Raw genomic sequence first — 16,777 nt, forward strand, 5'->3', positions numbered from 1 at the left:
TTCTCCCGACTCTCCCGATTACCACTCCGCCACTGTGTGTGTGTGTGTGTGTGTGTGTGTGTGTGTGTGTGTGTGTGTGTGTGTGTGTGTGTGTGTGTGTGTGTGTGTGTGTGTGTGTGTGTGTGTGCGTGCATTATTCAAAGGCCTGGTAATGTTTATGAATGTATGGTAATATTCATGCTATGTGTTTGTTTTTTACGGAAGCATATAAAATGCCATGGCGCTGACGCCAACCCCTTTAATATTTGTATTATTTTATATATACATATATATTATATTATTATTTTATTTATAGACACCGCTAGCTTTGGTTGTCCATAAGCTTTCTCCCTTGGATCTTGTTCTTTGATTTCCTTTTACAGCTCTAAATGTCTGCATCTTTTGTCAAGCATTTGGAGGATGCATGAATATATTGATGAACATTTCTGTTTCAGGTTATCAAACATGGCGACTACACTGCATACCATCGGTGGAAGGAGAGGCAGTTCATTTGATTTCACTGGCCGTGACAATGGTGCCACCCTCAAGAAGATTGGCGTGGCAGTGGGCGGCTGGCAGATCAAAGCTGTGCGGGCAGAACTGACCGACGGGCGTGTGCAGACCTTTGGAAATTCAAACACTTTCAGTGAGTTTACCTTCCAACTTGGCGAGCGCATCACCAAGCTGTCCCTGTGGGGGAACGGTGCCGGGTCACGTCTGGGTGGCATCAGGTTCTGGACGAGTTCTGGACGCACGTTCTTCGAGCACATGAATGGCTGGCCACTGAAGACAGAGTACTCTATCGATGTGGGGTCTGGAGTCTGCCTGGGGTTGGTGGGGAACTCTGGCTCAGACATCGACAATATGGGATTCCTCTTCATCAATGCCATCAAGTCGTCTGTGCTAACCGACATGACCTATCCCAGCCTGGCCATGTACACACCCCAGGTGAGTGCTGCTAAGTGTGGAAGACCTGAGTCAGAATATGGCAGGCTAAGTGGGCCAATACATTTCAATGAACAAGTGTTTCTTTATTAACTCCGAAAAGCAATTGAAATGGGATCATTTTCATGCATGAATAGAACCTGTTTTTGTAGTAGGTTGTGTCCAGGACAGAAATTGGCACATATTTTTTCCTCTTTCCTATCACTAACAAAGGCATGTGTTATACCTATATATCATAGGGCAGATTACTCTTGTATATTAATCAATCAAATGTATTTTATAAAGCCCTTTTTATATCAGCAGTTGTCACAAGGTGTTTTTTTAAGAAGAAATAAGAAAGATTTGTTCTGATCAAATGCTTGTTGGCCCACTTTGCGTTCCATAAAGGACAACTTAATGAGTCCTGTCCACCTATAAACATTATAATTTGATATGGAGTTGACAGTAATGTCTTTTGTTTAATTACATTACGTCAATAGAATAGTGTCAGCACTTAAATATTTTGAATTTCTCCCCCTGGGGATTAATAAAGTGTTAAAGTCTAAATGTTAGAATAAATAAATAAGTTGATATTTTCTGTACTGGTTATTAAGTTATTTTGTGTGTTGCCTGAACAATATAATATAACACATAATATATTATGTGTTGCCTGAACAATATGCATCTTTTTGTGTTTTTCTGTGTCTGTGTGTGGGGTATGTAGGTAAACAAAGAATATATCAAATCGGTGTCTTATCACAACGGCACTACTGCGGCTCAAGAGCAGAAACTTGCATACAGCAGAGCTGTGACCAAGTCTACCACCTGGAGCACCACCAATAAGATTGAGTCCACCGTCAGCATGTCTGTTAAAGCAGGGATCCCGGATCTGGTGGAGGTGACTGGTGGGTTTAGCTTGACCGTGGGATCGGAGCAGTCCTCCTCAATGACCTCCTCAGAGACCATAACAGAATCAGATGAGGTCAATGTGAAGGTCCCGGCAGGAAAGACCGTGAGCGTTGAGTTGTCAGTGGGACGAGCAGTCATCGACCTCGCCTACTCGGCCACAGTGAAAATCACATGCATGAATGGCAGCGAGCTGGTCTTCCCATCCACCGGCAACTACAACGGTGTGGCTTACACTGCAGTGGTGGTAAAAACCACTGAGTCTGATAAAGTTATGAATGTCAAAGAAGATGCATGAACATCTTACTGTGCACAGTTTTAATATTGATTGCATAACATTGGTTTGATTGCTAATGCAGAGTCATGTGAATGACTGTGAATGACTGTCACAGATAAATAAATCCTCATCATAAACCTGCTTGTGTTTCCATGTCCATCCTTAGAGCTTGTAAAACAAAATGAGTCAGTCTAGCTGATCCCATTTATTTAATGTTTCAGTTTAGTAAATGATGAGGTTGAGGTTTATGCTAAATGGCTTCAGTACACAAATGTGGGACAGCTAATGCTCTAAATAGTGCCAAAGATAATTCATTACACAATTGTTCCAAAGATTCAGTATATTGCTAACAGAAAAACAGCAATACAGCCGAAGGCACACCTTTATAGGACAAAATATGTTGGTTCTCTAACCTAGGGTGACCTCTGTCCCCAAAACACGTAAAGAGTTCACAGTAAGTGTTCAACGAGGAAGGGGAGATTTTAATATTTAATATTTGCAATATGTTCTTTAATCTTTGTCCACTTGGGGGTATGTATTGTGTAACCTGTAAGTCAAGTGATATCTTCAATATTGACGTTATCAGTACGGTATTAACAAAGAATACATGAGTAAATAAATAAATAAAAATTTGTAGACAAGAATGAAGATTGAAGAATCTAAATCGTGGAATAATTTTGTTAAACAATTTGTATCATCATTTTGGACTCATCAAAGTAGCCACCTTTTGCAGACATACAGCCAAACACACTTCCTACAATGTAAATCTAATATTGTTTGGGAAGCTCTTCCCAACACTGTTGTAGATGTTCCCACGAATGTGTTGCACTTGTAGGTTGCTTTGTTTTCACCCTTCTGCCCAGTCCATCCCAAACTTTAAGTGATAAGTTACTTTAAGGTCCTATTTTAGTGGCCTGAAAAGCAAGTGTGAAATGTGAAAACCCAACTAGCTTTGTAGGCGGTTCTCTGCCGCTGTTGCTATAATACCGGTGGATAAATGAGTCTTGTGTCCGACGCAAACCTAAAATTGGTTGGTCTGAAGTAGCTTAATTACCCGTAGGTGTGTTTTGTAACATGCAATAAACCAATGAGAGTGCCATCTTCCATCTCCTTTAAGAGCCAGCGCATTTGAACTTGACAAGTTGATATTTTGACAGCGTGTTTGCAGTCTCCACTGAGACAGATGCATGACCACATGAATTTTAAACTTCAAATGGCTCTGTTTATGGCCAAATAATAGGCCTAAATTTCATGTAGGCTAAATTTCGGCAAATTATGGCCAAATAATAAGTCGTCTGCCCCTCCTCCACGCACACAGACACCCCTCTTGAGGCCATCGTCACCTCTCTGCCAACACTCAGCCCCCCCCCCCAAGCTCCAACACCCCCCCCCCCTGCTCCAGCCTGACTCTTACCACCAGCCAGGTACAGGGAGAACTGAGGAGGCTAAAGATGAGGAAGGCAGCGGGACCAGATGGCATCAGTCCAAGGCTCCTCAGGTCTTGTGCTGATCATCATTGTGCTGAATGTGTGTGTGTGCGTGTGTGGGCCCACGAGTGTCATTTGTGTTTATGTGTTATGTTTACTGTTGAGTGTTGAAGGTACAACTACTGTAGCCTATTTTCTACTTAAATACAGAGGTCTGGTAGAAATTCATTCAGGTGAATGTAATTATTTGATTTTGTTTACATTTGAAGGTGTAGCCTATTCATGCAAACTTGACTTTTGTAATTTTACTAGGTATTCTCGGAATACTTTTCTTTTATTTACATATTTTGTATATTTTGCTTTATTGATAACTCATTACAGTTTCTATTCAGTAAACTATATTTTTATTTAACATTTAAACTTCTGACTCCTGAGTATTTCTCTAGTGTTAAGACGTTATTGGGAATTGGTTTACATGTGAATGTTATTTAATTGGAATACTATTTAAGTTATTTTAAGAGAAGTGAATAGTACAGGGTTAACAGTGAAATATAATAGTTTATTTACAGTACATGCAAAGACACACAAGTAGACACTTAAACAGAAGGTAAGCAAGAATTCATATCCCAGATAATATATTATCTGGGAAGTTAATTTAAGAACTCAGGAACGCCCTCTAGTGTCAGGATATAGGCCCCGCTGGGATGATTCTTGCTTTTATTTACTTCTTGTTAACGTGGTTGATGCTCCAGAGAGTGCTAAGTTGAATTTTCATTGGTGTCTTTGATCTAGAGTGAGAAAAAATGGAATTAGGAACTAGTTCTGCTTTGCAACAAGAGCTTTTGGAGTGGTGTAATGATGCATTGGTTCAGCCCGACCATGCATTGCTGTTGTTGGATGTTCCGGCTGATGCTGCCGTAGATTTTATTGAAAGCATAGTTGAAACTGTGAAAATATTTGGCAGAGTACGTGTTCGTGCTTCAAAAGAAGGTCCGTCTAAAACTAGTTTGCTAGTGCTGTGAGAATGTCGTGAGACGATTGATCCAGCTTGTGTTCCTTCTGATGTGTTGCCTAAGGATGGTGCGCATGCATGGAAGATTGTGGTTGTTAGAGACACTGAGCCTGTTCCTGATGATTTCTCTGAAAAAACTCTTCTACTTGATGAAGGAAAATCCATGAGTGATGTTCAAGCTTTGCTTTCCCCGCTTCCTACCAGTTCTCCTGAAGCAGTGATTCGTGCTGTTGGTGAGCTCTTGGAGAAGGCAACGAAGCGTTCTAATGACTCCACTGCCTACAAGCGACTGCGTGTTTTCTCTGGTGTCGTCCCTACTCCGGCTGGAGAGGAAACTATGGAGAATTGGATAGAGCAAGCTAAGTTGATGATTGCAGAAAGTGATTGTGCTGAAAAAGAGAAGCGCATTGTTGAAAGCTTAAAAGGTCCTGCCCTTGAGATTATTAAGGCAGTTAGATTGTCTAATGGTGATGCAAGAGCATCTGAGTATCTTGTTGCTCTGGAAAGTGCATTTGGGACTTCAGAGTCTGGGGAAGATTTGTATTTCGCATTCAGGCCAAGTCCACACGTACCAAAACAATCTTTTTTTTCTCAGTTTTCCCTGGCATCGTATCAAGAACATTTGCGTCCACACGGATCCATCTCAATACGACTCAACACGCTACTTCATGTTCCAGGCGTATAGGTGGCGCTGTTTTAGTTTTAGAAATTCACCGGAAACCGTCACTCAAGTAATAAAGCATTAACGCAACCCTTTTGATCGTCTCAATTGGCGCACGTGTGGTGAGACGCAGGGGGCAGAGCCCTTCTTAATGATCGGGGCCGGCACAGCCAATGGCTTGCGTCTCCACCTTATTTATTCACGAGTAGCCCTTGTGTCGGGAGGTGCCACAATTGGTCTCCTCGTTACTTCCGGCTGCGCCCCTCCCGTCAACCGGCTGCCGCGCTTCTGCCTGTCGCCTGCTGGTGCCCTGCCTTGGTTGGTGGTGCGTGCGGGATTATTGATCGTGTAACATCCTCGATCCCCTACCAAACGTTAAAATCCAGCGGTGCTCTGTGAGCTCGCTGACTTGAGTAGGGAGTTGCCAACTTCCTGGTACTGCCGATTGCGTCGTTGCCGACTGCTGTTTTTGCCACCCGTTCGCTTACCTGCAAGGCTGCCTTAGCTGTCCTGGGCTAGCCTTGAAGATAGCGGCGAAGACGCTAACAACCACTCCTTTTTAACCTGATCCGTTTGTTTTGTCCTTGTGTGTTTCCACCTGTCCGTGTCGCAATTAGTGTGTGTCTGTGTGCGTGTAGACTGTGTGTGTGTGTGTGTGTGTGTTGTGTGTGTGCGTGTGTCCTGGGGAAGTGTTTGGTTTAATTTGGGGGATTCTGTCTTTATTTGGTTTTGAGTCCAGCTTCTGTTAAGCCACTGGCAGGAGGCCTTTTATAGCTGCGGATAGCCAGTGGGCTATCACGCATGTGTAATATCCTTTGGGGCCTGTTTGGCGCATTTGGGTTTTATTTTTATTTCTTATTGATTTCCTTTTTGGTGACTTACAAGTTGTGAGTCTGGTCGTGTGTATATGCTTCTTCTACTCCTTTTGTTCCCAGGTGCTGAGTGCCCACGGCAGGGAGGCAACTAGATCCCATAGGTGGTGGTGCCCTTTCTTCCCGAGTGTGTCTGTCACGTGTGCCCTTTTGGATTCTCTTTTTATTTTGCCATGTTGAACCTGCGTTTTGCTTTTGTTGTGAGTATGTGCGAACACGAGTGACTGGTTGGTGTTGCTGGTTTCTCCCCTCCGCGTTCCTGGTATCTTGCCCCCCCTTGCCGGTAAGCCTCAGCCCTGATCGTTCTGTCTTTCCCCAACGTACAGTGTCATCGTAATTGTAATGTTTGTGTGGAACGTACATGTTTTAGTCAATAAAGACAACCTATTTTCGTAACCTCGTCTCTGGTGCCGTTAGTCAACGAACGTGTGTGCTAAGTTCTTGTTTTTCCGTTCATTGATTGATATTTCCCTGGGTGCAATTCCTAGGGTGGCGTTGTCGCTTACCCCCGTTTCACCTAATGCCACACACGCATGGCTGTTGTTTGTTTGTAAAATGTGGCTTATGTGGTTGTCCATCAGTCTTTTTTTCTCAGCGTGGTGGCACAGGAGCATAATATTTTGCGTAGTGGTGGGCCGTTATCGGCGTTATGCTGCGTTAACGCGAGACTCTTATCGGGCGATAAAAAAAATATCGCCGTTAATCTATTCTCAAAGTTGAACTAACCAGAAGCTGAGTGTTTAATAAAATATACTGTCCATAATCGCGCCATATGCTGGAGACAATGTAGCAATGATAATAGAAACAACTTGGGTGAGCGATGACACGTTTTGGGTTGATCGTGACATCAGAGCGTCGAAATAGTTGTTGTTGTAATAATCCAAATCTTCCTCCGAGCTACCCGCCTTGGTACGGCGGTAGGCGGACGCGTACCAGCTGTCTGCCGTCAACGCCGCCGCCCCGGCTGCCGCGACGCGCACCGGAGACGAGCGTGCCGTGGACCTGTAGCGAGAGCACGTCCCGGCGCCGTTATATTTTCCCGCGTTTGAGTTTGTGATAGTAAGCGTGTAGTAAGTTATACTAGAGTTTGTGATGCATTTTGGAAACAGGAGATGAGCCCCTGGTCTAATGCGCCACCTGGCTTGAGAAACCCGTTCTCAAAGACTTACTTTTAGTCATTATTTAGGTAGCACACACATATTATGAATGCCTTCGGCAGAATTCAAATGAGCCATTTTAATATAAATTAATCTAGATTAATTCCAAGATTAATCAGGTTACAAGAGGTTACGCTCGAGGGGTGTGGCGATGACATCATCGAAACGCAAGTATGCGTTTTGGCCGTCCAGACGAACACTCAAGGGCTGCGTTTGTGAATTTATTCACCCTGGGACCTGGTTTCAGAAAAGTCTGTTTGCATGCGATGCGTTTACAGGATTCGTTTGGACGATCGGCCAAAACGATGCAAAACATCTGCGTTTTAACCAAAAATCGGCTCCGTGTGGACGGGCCCTCAGACTTCTTCGCCAGAACTCCGGTGAAGCTCTGTCCGAGTTTCTCCGTCGACTGGAGACATTAATGACCAAAGTAGTTCAGAGAGGTGGACTACAAGCTGCCCAAGTTGATCGAGTGAGAATTGAGCAACTTCTTCGTGGCGCTGTAGAGTCTGACATGATGTTGCTGAAGTTAAGACTCAGAGAGAGAAAAGGATCCCCACCTACTTTCTTGACTACTGAACGAGATTCGTGAGGAGGAGGAAAATGAAGCTGCCAGGCGTAAGCTTGATGCAACAGTGAAACCTGTGAGCACAAAAGCGTCACCACAGCCTAAACTGACGGAGGTTCAAGCATTGAAAGCTGAGGCCATGGAGCTGCGTGCCAAGCTGGAAGAGTCACGCAAGGTCCCTGCAACACCTAAAGCCCCAGAACCCAAAGCACAGAAGGCTCTTGAGAGTGCTGAGGCACGAATAGACCCTGAAGTACAGACACTGAAGACTCAAGTGCAGCAACTGCAACAACAGATGTCTGTAATGAAAGTAGAGGGCATTGAAACCCCAAGAAGAAAGACATTTCAGCAGCAAACTGTGAGCTTGTTTGAGAGAAGCAGGCCATCAGTCAGCCGTGATAATTTAATTCATAATAGTCATCAATCTGTTTTTATACTTCTTGAACTTGTCCTCTTTTGCTTTAGTTGGATGCCTCATGAATTCCATATATAGCCTATTTTTCTTTTTACAAGCCTTTTCCAAGCCCTTCGTTAACCATGGCTTCCCTTTTCTTCTAGAAGTTTGTTTGAATTCTTTCAGTGGACAATGCTGATTATAAAATGCCAAAAATGTATCCAAAAATGCATTATAAGAATCATTGGCATTCTCCACATAAACTTCTTGCCAATTGTGATTGGAAAGTGCTGCTTTAAAAGCCATGAATGCTTCTGGTGTCTTCTCTCTAACCAAATGATATGTCCTCCTGGTTCTTAAAGTAAAACTATTGTTCATTTCCAACACTGCAAAAACAGGCAAGTGATCACTTACATCGGCCATTAATAAGCCACTTTTTATCTTCCCATCAATTAAATTCACAAAAATATTGTGTGTGGTTGTGTGTGTGTGTGTGTGTGTGTGTGTGTGTGTGTGTGTGTGTGTGTGTGTGTGTGTGTGTGTGTGTCTCTGTGTGTGTGTGAGTGTGTGTGTGTGTGTGTGTGTGTGTCTCTGTGCGTGTGTGTGTGTGTGTGTGTGTGTGTGTGTGCATGTGCGTGGGTGTGGGTCAAACTGGGTGTGACATTATTATTTTACCTTTGTATTGGTTTTATTGTTCCTGCTTCAGTTATAGCCCATGTAGCCAAGCCTAGAAGTGTTTGTTCAAGCGTCTGAAACTGGTCACAAGTTAGCTGAATAAACTGGTAGTTTAGTACAATGTCAGATGGAATGTTATTTTAAGGTTGGCTGAGTCAGTTGAACGTATAACGTTTTGTAAATCTGTATGAAAGATAATGTACATTGTTCTGATTTTGATTTGATGGTCATTTAGAAAACGTACAGAGCCTATTGGTGTGGTGGTTTCCCTGACTCTGGTACTACAAATGTCTTGTAGTGTCGCCAACCTGTCTTCAATCAAGTTCAATCAAGTTTATCAGTACAAACTGTACAAACTGTACAAACTGTACAAACTGCAAACATGATATCCATCATGTTTCAGATAACACAAATAGATCAAGGAAATAAAACACAGTACACCCTCTCATATAACCCAATATATCTGACTATCATCTCACATAAAACCAACTAAATACGTTAGTATATTGTTATACAGTCCAATGTCTCGCAAACAATCTTGATCTCGGTCCAAAGGCAGTTGCTTTTTTATTGCTGCAGCGGTATCATCTAAGGGTGGGAGGTCCAGAGGTGGAGCCGAGGGGAAGCCCGGGCTCCGCCCTCTGTTCTGGTGATACTGTCCGGTCAAACACCCCTCAGGAAACATTAAACCCTTTTCAGGTTCACTCTTCTGATTGATCTAATATAAACCTCACACATGACATTACATTACATGTGGAGTAGAAGAGCTCCTATTGTTTTGAGTGAACTACTCTTTGACTCCCCAGTCATGTGTGTGTATGTGTGTGTGTGTGTGTGTGTGTGTGTGTGTGTGTGTGTGTGTGTGTGTGTGTGTGTGTGTGTTAGAGTGTGATGTTAGGCGCTTCACTCTCTCCGCGCCCGTGGATGCCCTATCGTTTGGACGCTCTCTGACGCTCCGTGGTCGCGACATTATTGGACTTAATAAGCACATTCTTCTGAACGTGAACCTTTGTGTTTAGAGGAAACTAGTGTAATATTGTGAACTATAACAAACCTTGATGCTGAAGTTTTTCAGATAAATATTTGGAACTCATCCATGACTCTCTGCCTGCCTTTGCTGCCATTTTAACACGTAACAAAATTGGGCGCCCTGTGTGTCTGGGGGAGTTCATCAGAGTTTTGCTGTGTTTTATGGGCTGGGCCGGTTACATATTCACTATGTAACTGGATTAATGATAGGTAATGATTAATGACTTCCTCCTGGACACCGTCTTAAGCAGGTCTTAACTCCACTGCTCCAGAGCTACGGGACACAGACACCGTCCGCACCGCCACTCCTCCTCATCTCCGCTCCACTTCTCTGCTTCTCTTGTAGGCCCCCCTATCTCTTTTTTCTAACTAAAGGCGTGTTCTGGGTAAGTATGAATTAATTCATTCACCTTAATCATTGTGCTGTTTATTATAATGCTTTAGGTGCTGTTTCATTCATGTAGACCAGGGGTGTCAAACGTACGGCCCGCGGGCCTAATCTGGCCCGGGGTGTAATTTAATCCAGCCTGCCAGATAATATCTAATGGCTATCAGAACTGGCCCGCCGGCATATCGCATTTCAGCGTTGACGCGCGTCTCAACTCCAGTAGATCGCAATCCCGCAATCATCAACATTCGGTGTCAACTCGGTGTCAACCACTCTATTTCATCCTAGACAAACCAGAAAGGGGGCTCAATGGTCAAAATACCTGAATCGTCCTTTAAGGCCTGTGTACGGTGTGTTTTAGCCGGGTTTTCGCCTGGAAGGCTCTATAGAAATCTGGCACCCTATTGAACAAAGTTAAACTGAGAGAGCGTTGGTTCCGAAATAATAGCTTGCAGCAACATATTGAAAAAAATAACTATGAACTAGTTCATTTTTGGAACTGTGAACTTAGTTCAAAATTTTGAATTATGAACTGAACTAGTTAATTTTCAAATTTGTGAACTGAACTTTGAACTAGTTCATGTAGAAAGTGAACTTTCCCAACGCTGCTTATCACCCTTATGAGTAGCACCTGTGTTTGAACTAACATGTCTAACTAACATTATTTCCACAGCATCAGTGCTGTTACACTACGATACATAGATCAGATTTCCTTTTACAGCTCGAATGCATCTTTTCTGCATCTTTTCTTTTATGCATCTTTTCTGTCTGCATCTTTTGTCAAGCATTTGGAGGATGCATGAATATATTGATGAACATTTCTGTTTCAGGTTATCAAACATGGCGACTACACTGTATCTCATTGGTGGAAGGGGAGGCAGTTCATTTGATTTCACTGGCCGTGACAATGGTGCCACCCTCAAGAAGATTGGCGTGGCAGTGGGCGGCTGGCAGATCAAAGCTGTGCGGGCAGAACTGACCGACGGGCGTGTGCAGACCTTTGGAAAATCAAACACTTTCAATGAGTTTACGTTCGAACTTGGCGAGCGCATCACCAAGCTGTCCCTGTGGGGGAACGGTGCCGGGACACGTCTGGGTGGCATCAAGTTCTGGACGAGCTCTGGACGGGAGTTCTTCGAGCACATGAATGGCTGGCCACTGAAGACAGAGTACTCTATCGATGTGGGGTCTGGAGTCTGCCTGGGGTTGGTGGGGAACGCTGCCTCAGACATCGACAATATGGGATTCCTCTTCATCAATGCCATCAAGTCGTCTGTGCTAACCGACATGACCTATCCCAGCCTGGCCATGTACACACCCCAGGTGAGTGCTGCAAAGTGTGGAAGACCTGAGTCAGAATATGGCAGGCTAAGTGGGCCAATACATTTCAATGAACAAGTGTTTCTTTATTAACTCCGAAAAGCAATTGAAATGGGATCATTTTCATGCATGAATAGCAGCTGTGTCCAGGACAGAAATTGGCATGTATTTTTCCTCTTTCCTATCACTAACAAAAGCATGTGTTATAACCATATTTCATAGGGCAGATTACTCTTATATATTAATCAATCAAATGTATTTTATAAAGCCCTTTTTATATCAGCAGTTGTCACAAGGTGCTTTTTTTAGAAGAATGAAGAAAGATTTGTTCTGATCAAATGCTTGTTGCAAATGCACTTTGCGTTCCATAAAGGACAACTTAATGAGTCCTGTCCACCTATAAACATTATAATTTGATATGGGGTTGTCAGTAATGTCTTTTGTTTAATTACATTACGTCAATAGAATAGTGTCAGCACTTAAATCTTTCGAATTTCTTCCTCGGGGGGATTAATAAAGTGTTAAAGTCTAAATGTTGGACAAAATAAATAAGTAGATATTTTCTGTACTGGTTATTAAGTATTATTTTGAGTGTTGCCTGAACAATATGCATCTTTTTGTGTTTTTCTGTGTCTGTGTGTGGGGTATGTAGGTAAACAAAGAATATATCAAATCGGTGTCTTATCACAACGGCACTACTGCGGCTCAAGAGCAGAAACTTACGTACAGCAGAGCTGTGACCAAGTCTACCACCTGGAGCACCACCAATAAGATTGAGTCCACCGTCAGCATGTCTGTTAAAGCAGGGATCCCGGATCTGGTGGAGGTGACTGGTGGGTTTAGCTTGACCGTGGGATCGGAGCAGTCCTCCTCAATGACCAATGAAGAGACCATAACAGAATCAGATGAGGTCAATGTGAAGGTCCCGGCAGGAAAGACCGTGAGCGTTGAGTTGTCAGTGGGACGAGCAGTCATCGACCTCGCCTACTCGGCCACAGTGAAAATCACATGCATGAATGGCAGCGAGCTGGTCTTCCCATCCACCGGCAACTACAACGGTGTGGCTTACACTGCAGTGGTGGTAAAAACCACTGAGTCTGATAAAGTTATGAATGTCAAAGAAGATGCATGAACATCTTACTGTGCACAGTTTTAATATTGATTGCATAACATTGGTTTGATTGCTAATGCAGAGTCATGTGAATGACTGTGAATGACTGTCACAGATAAATAAATCCTCATCATAAACCTGCTTGTGTTTCCATGTCCATCCTTAGAGCTTGTAAAACAGAATATGAAAATGAGTCAGTCTAGCTGATTTCACGTTTCAGTTTAGTAAATGATAATTTCAGTTCAAATATTCGATATGCTGTTAATAATTTAGTTTTCCAGTCCAACAGCCTGGAAAGATAATAACTTTCTGCACACTTCCAGTCAGATGCTAATTGCTTTAAAAGTTTAGGTTTATGCTAAATGGCTTCAGTACACAAATGTGGGACAGCTAATGCTCTAAATAGTGCCAAAGATAATTCATTACACAATTGTTCCATTACACAAAAGATTCAGTATATTGCTAACAGAAAAACAGCAATACAGCCGAAGGCACACGTTTATGGGACAAAATATGATGGATCACAGCAAGTGTTCAACGAGGAAGGGGAAATTGTAATATTTAATTCAATTTTGCAATACGTTCTACTTTAATCTTTGTCCACTTGGGGGTATGTTTTGTATAACCTGTAAGTCAAGTGATATCTTCAATATTGACGTTATCATTTACGGTATTAACAAAGATACATGAATAAATAAATAAATAAAAATTTGTAGACAAAAAAAAACTAATCCTGGAATCCTTTTATTAAACAATTCGTATCACCATTTTGGACTCATCAAAGTAGCCACCTTTTGCAGACATAACAGCCGAACACACTTCCTACAATGTAAATCTAATATTGTTTGGGAAGCTCTTCCCAACACTGTTGTAGATGTTCCCACAAATGTGTTGCACTTGTAGGTTGCTTTGTTTTCACCCTTCTGCCCAGTCCATCCCAAACTTGAACTTTAAGTGATAAGTTACTTTAAGGGTCCTATTTTAGTGGCCTGAAACGCAAGTGTGAAATGTGAAAACCCAACTAGCTTTGTAGGCGGTTCTCTGCCGCTGTTGCTATAATACCAGCGGATGAGTCTTGCGCCCGACGCAAATCTAAATTGGGTTGGTCTGAAGTAGCTTAATTACCCGTAGGTGTGTTTTGTAACATGCAATAAACCAATGAGAGTGCCATCTTCCATCTCCTTTAAGAGCCAGCGCATTTGAACTTGACAAGTTGATATTTTGACAGCGTGTTTGCAGTCTCCACTGAGACAGATGCATGACCACATGAATTTTAAACTTCAAATGGCTCTGTTTATGGCCAAATAATAGGCCTAAATTTCATGTAGGCTAAATTTCGGCAAATTATGGCCAAATAATAAGTCGTCTGCCCCTCCTCCACGCACACAGACACCCCTCTTGAGGCCATCGTCACCTCTCTGCCAACACTCAGCCCCCCCCCCCTGCTCCAGCCTGACTCTTACCACCAGCCAGGTACAGGGAGAACTGAGGAGGCTAAAGATGAGGAAGGCAGCGGGACCAGATGGCATCAGTCCAAGGCTCCTCAGGTCTTGTGCTGATCAGCTGTGTGGGACTCTCCAGCTCAAATTCAACTTGAGCCTGAAACTTGGGAGAGTTCCAGAGCTGTGAAAGACATCCTGTCCAGAACCACCTCCAGTTCAACGTGGGGAGACTAATGCCGCTTTTCCACCGCCAGTACCAACTCGACTCGACTCGACTCGCCTCGACTCAACTTGGTTTGGTTGCGTTTCCATCTAAAAAAGTACCTCTTCAATGTGGGCGGGTCGTAGAAAAGAACCTCTCCACCATGGGCGGGTCGTCATTAGGTTTTAATCACGGGAGACGCGATTCCCGGGAAATCTGAATCTGATCAAGACTATTTCCTGATTCCCGGGAAAGGTTATGATGGGAAATAAAATAAAATAAAAAGCGCAATGACTGTGCGTCTATTGTTGTCATACGGTAACGTTGATAGAGGCGAAACTCGAGCCCTAGGAAAGGAACGACACTGAAACGAAACAGCGAAACGCCGGTCCGTGGATTCCAGCCACGCCGGACACACACAACCACGCCCGACACACATAACGACGCGCAGCCTAACTCTAGCCCCGGGAAAGGAGCGACACACACGGCGAAACGCTGATCAGTGTCCCCCTCGGGAGCGGGTTCGTGGACTCCAACCACGCCGGACACAACTTAACTTGAGTGAATATTCCCATTTACAGCCGCTGGCCAATCAGTTACCAGCAGCCTGTTTACGTCACACAAAAGTACCTACTCCGCTGGCATGGAACCTCGACGGAGGTAGTACTAAAAAAAAGTACCCGGTACTAGGTACCAGGTACTTTTTTTGCCAATGGAAACGCAAGTAAGGCGTGGCGAGTCGAGTCGAGTCGAGTCGAGTAGGTACTGGCGGTGGAAAAGCGGCATAAGGAGCTGGTGGTGGACTTCCGCAGGCGTAAACATCCCCCACCCACACCGGTGAACATCCAGGGGGTCGACATTGAGTCTGTGGACTCATACAGGTACCTGGGACATTAACAATAAAATGGACTGTAGCGGGATGATCAACGCCCTGTACAAAAAAGGCCAGAGCAGACTCTTTCTGCTAAAGAAGCTCAGGTCCTTTGGTGTGCAGGGGGCGCTCCTGAGGACCTCTCATGACTCTGGCGGCATCAGCCATCTTTTTTGGTGTGGTGGAGCAGCAGCATCACGGCTGCTGACAGGAAGAGACTGAACACACTCATTAAGAGAGCCAGCTGCTCTCACTGACCATCCACACTACGAAGCCTTGTGGGGTCAACGAATCGCACGCTTGAATGAAGTCGGTTGGCACGGCTCTGTTGTGTGACTGCCATCTGCGGGTGGCCACTGGAACAACCACCTGTTTTAACCTTAACCAATCCAGATAGACCACTGTTAAGTTACCCTGGACGCAGGCCCGGATTAATAAATGTTGAGGCCTGGGGCTATTTACCAGGAGGAGGCCCCTCCTGGGGGTGGGGGGGGGGTTCAGTGCAGTACGGAGTTGTTGTAACCGGCCGGTTGTGTGTGTGTGTGTGTGTGTGTGTGTGTGTGTGTGTGTGTGTGTGTGTGTGTGTGTGTGTGTATGTGTGTGTGTGTGTGTGTGTGTGTGTGTGTGCGCGCCTGTGTACTGCCTTGCAGGTCAAAGTAGGTAAAGTTGCTACTGTGAAATACACAGCAATGGTGTTCCTGCGCAGATTTTTAAGATTTTTCTGCGCTAACGTAAACCACATGTGTAATGAAAAAGATGTTACTCCTGCACACAAGTATTGAAAACAAGTTTCCAATGAAAACTATTATCTTACTAATTGTCTACTAGAGTCATTCAAATGTAATACTTGTTGTGCAATTCGACAACTGGAGTTGTCAAATTGCACCTGAAATAACAAGGAGTTATTTCAGGTAGGACCGATCTAAGGTAACTCTAACCAGACATATTTCAATCAGTTAGACACTTCTATCTAAAAATATTTCTCGCCGTTGAATAAGGAACAGCGATTTAATCTTCTATAACGGATTCAAGTCCTACCAGTGAGGTGGAGTCTAGACTGGAGGCAAACACTTGTACTGTTTGTCACAGTAACACAAGAACAAGTCATGCACAGTCTTCCAGAGGTCGTTGGTGGAGACGAGGTCAGCGCTGTAGCCCCAGTTGTCCAGCAGCATGGGGGCCGTCACGGCCAGGACAGACACACCTCCCAGGGCCAGGACAGACACACCTCCCAGGGCCAGACAGACACACCTCCCAGGGCCAGGACAGACACACCTCCCAGGGCCTGGACAGACACACCTCCCAGGGCCAGACAGACACACCTCCCAGGGCCAGACAGACACACCTCCCAGGGCCAGGAGGCCCTTGGGCAGCACGCCGTGCAGCATTTGGCCTCCTGAATGACCCTGGGTACACACACACATGTGCATGCACGCATGCACACACACACACACACACATGCTTACACACACACACTGTGGTAACCCGGTCCACAGGAGTCTAGAGAACTCACAGCAAGTACCACGCAGAGGATTCCAAATAGTCGTAGGCGGCGTTTATTC

At 44.2% G+C, this 16,777-nt stretch overlaps 2 protein-coding genes across 2 annotated transcripts; both read left to right on the forward strand.

Annotated features, from left to right (window-relative positions):
* Positions 1-444: 444 nt before the first annotated feature.
* On the forward strand, positions 445-2,150 carry LOC311344688 (aerolysin-like protein; the record flags this gene model as incomplete). The annotated part of the gene is made up of 2 exons (XM_084469046.1): positions 445-927; positions 1,628-2,150. The coding sequence occupies 2 exons, from the start codon at positions 445-447 to the stop codon at positions 2,105-2,107; spliced, it is 963 nt and encodes a 320-aa protein (XP_084325172.1). The 3' UTR covers positions 2,108-2,150.
* Positions 2,151-11,109: 8,959 nt separating this feature from the next.
* On the forward strand, positions 11,110-12,766 carry LOC311344687 (aerolysin-like protein; the record flags this gene model as incomplete). Its single annotated transcript, XM_084469045.1, has 2 exons — positions 11,110-11,592; positions 12,242-12,766. 2 exons carry the CDS (start codon positions 11,110-11,112, stop codon positions 12,719-12,721), a joined length of 963 nt encoding a protein of 320 aa, XP_084325171.1. The 3' UTR covers positions 12,722-12,766.
* Positions 12,767-16,777: the final 4,011 nt, after the last annotated feature.

The sequence above is a fragment of the Micromesistius poutassou genome, assembly GCF_964030765.1.
Source record: "Micromesistius poutassou genome assembly, chromosome: 6".
In the NCBI taxonomy this organism is placed as follows: Eukaryota; Metazoa; Chordata; class Actinopteri; order Gadiformes; family Gadidae; genus Micromesistius; species Micromesistius poutassou.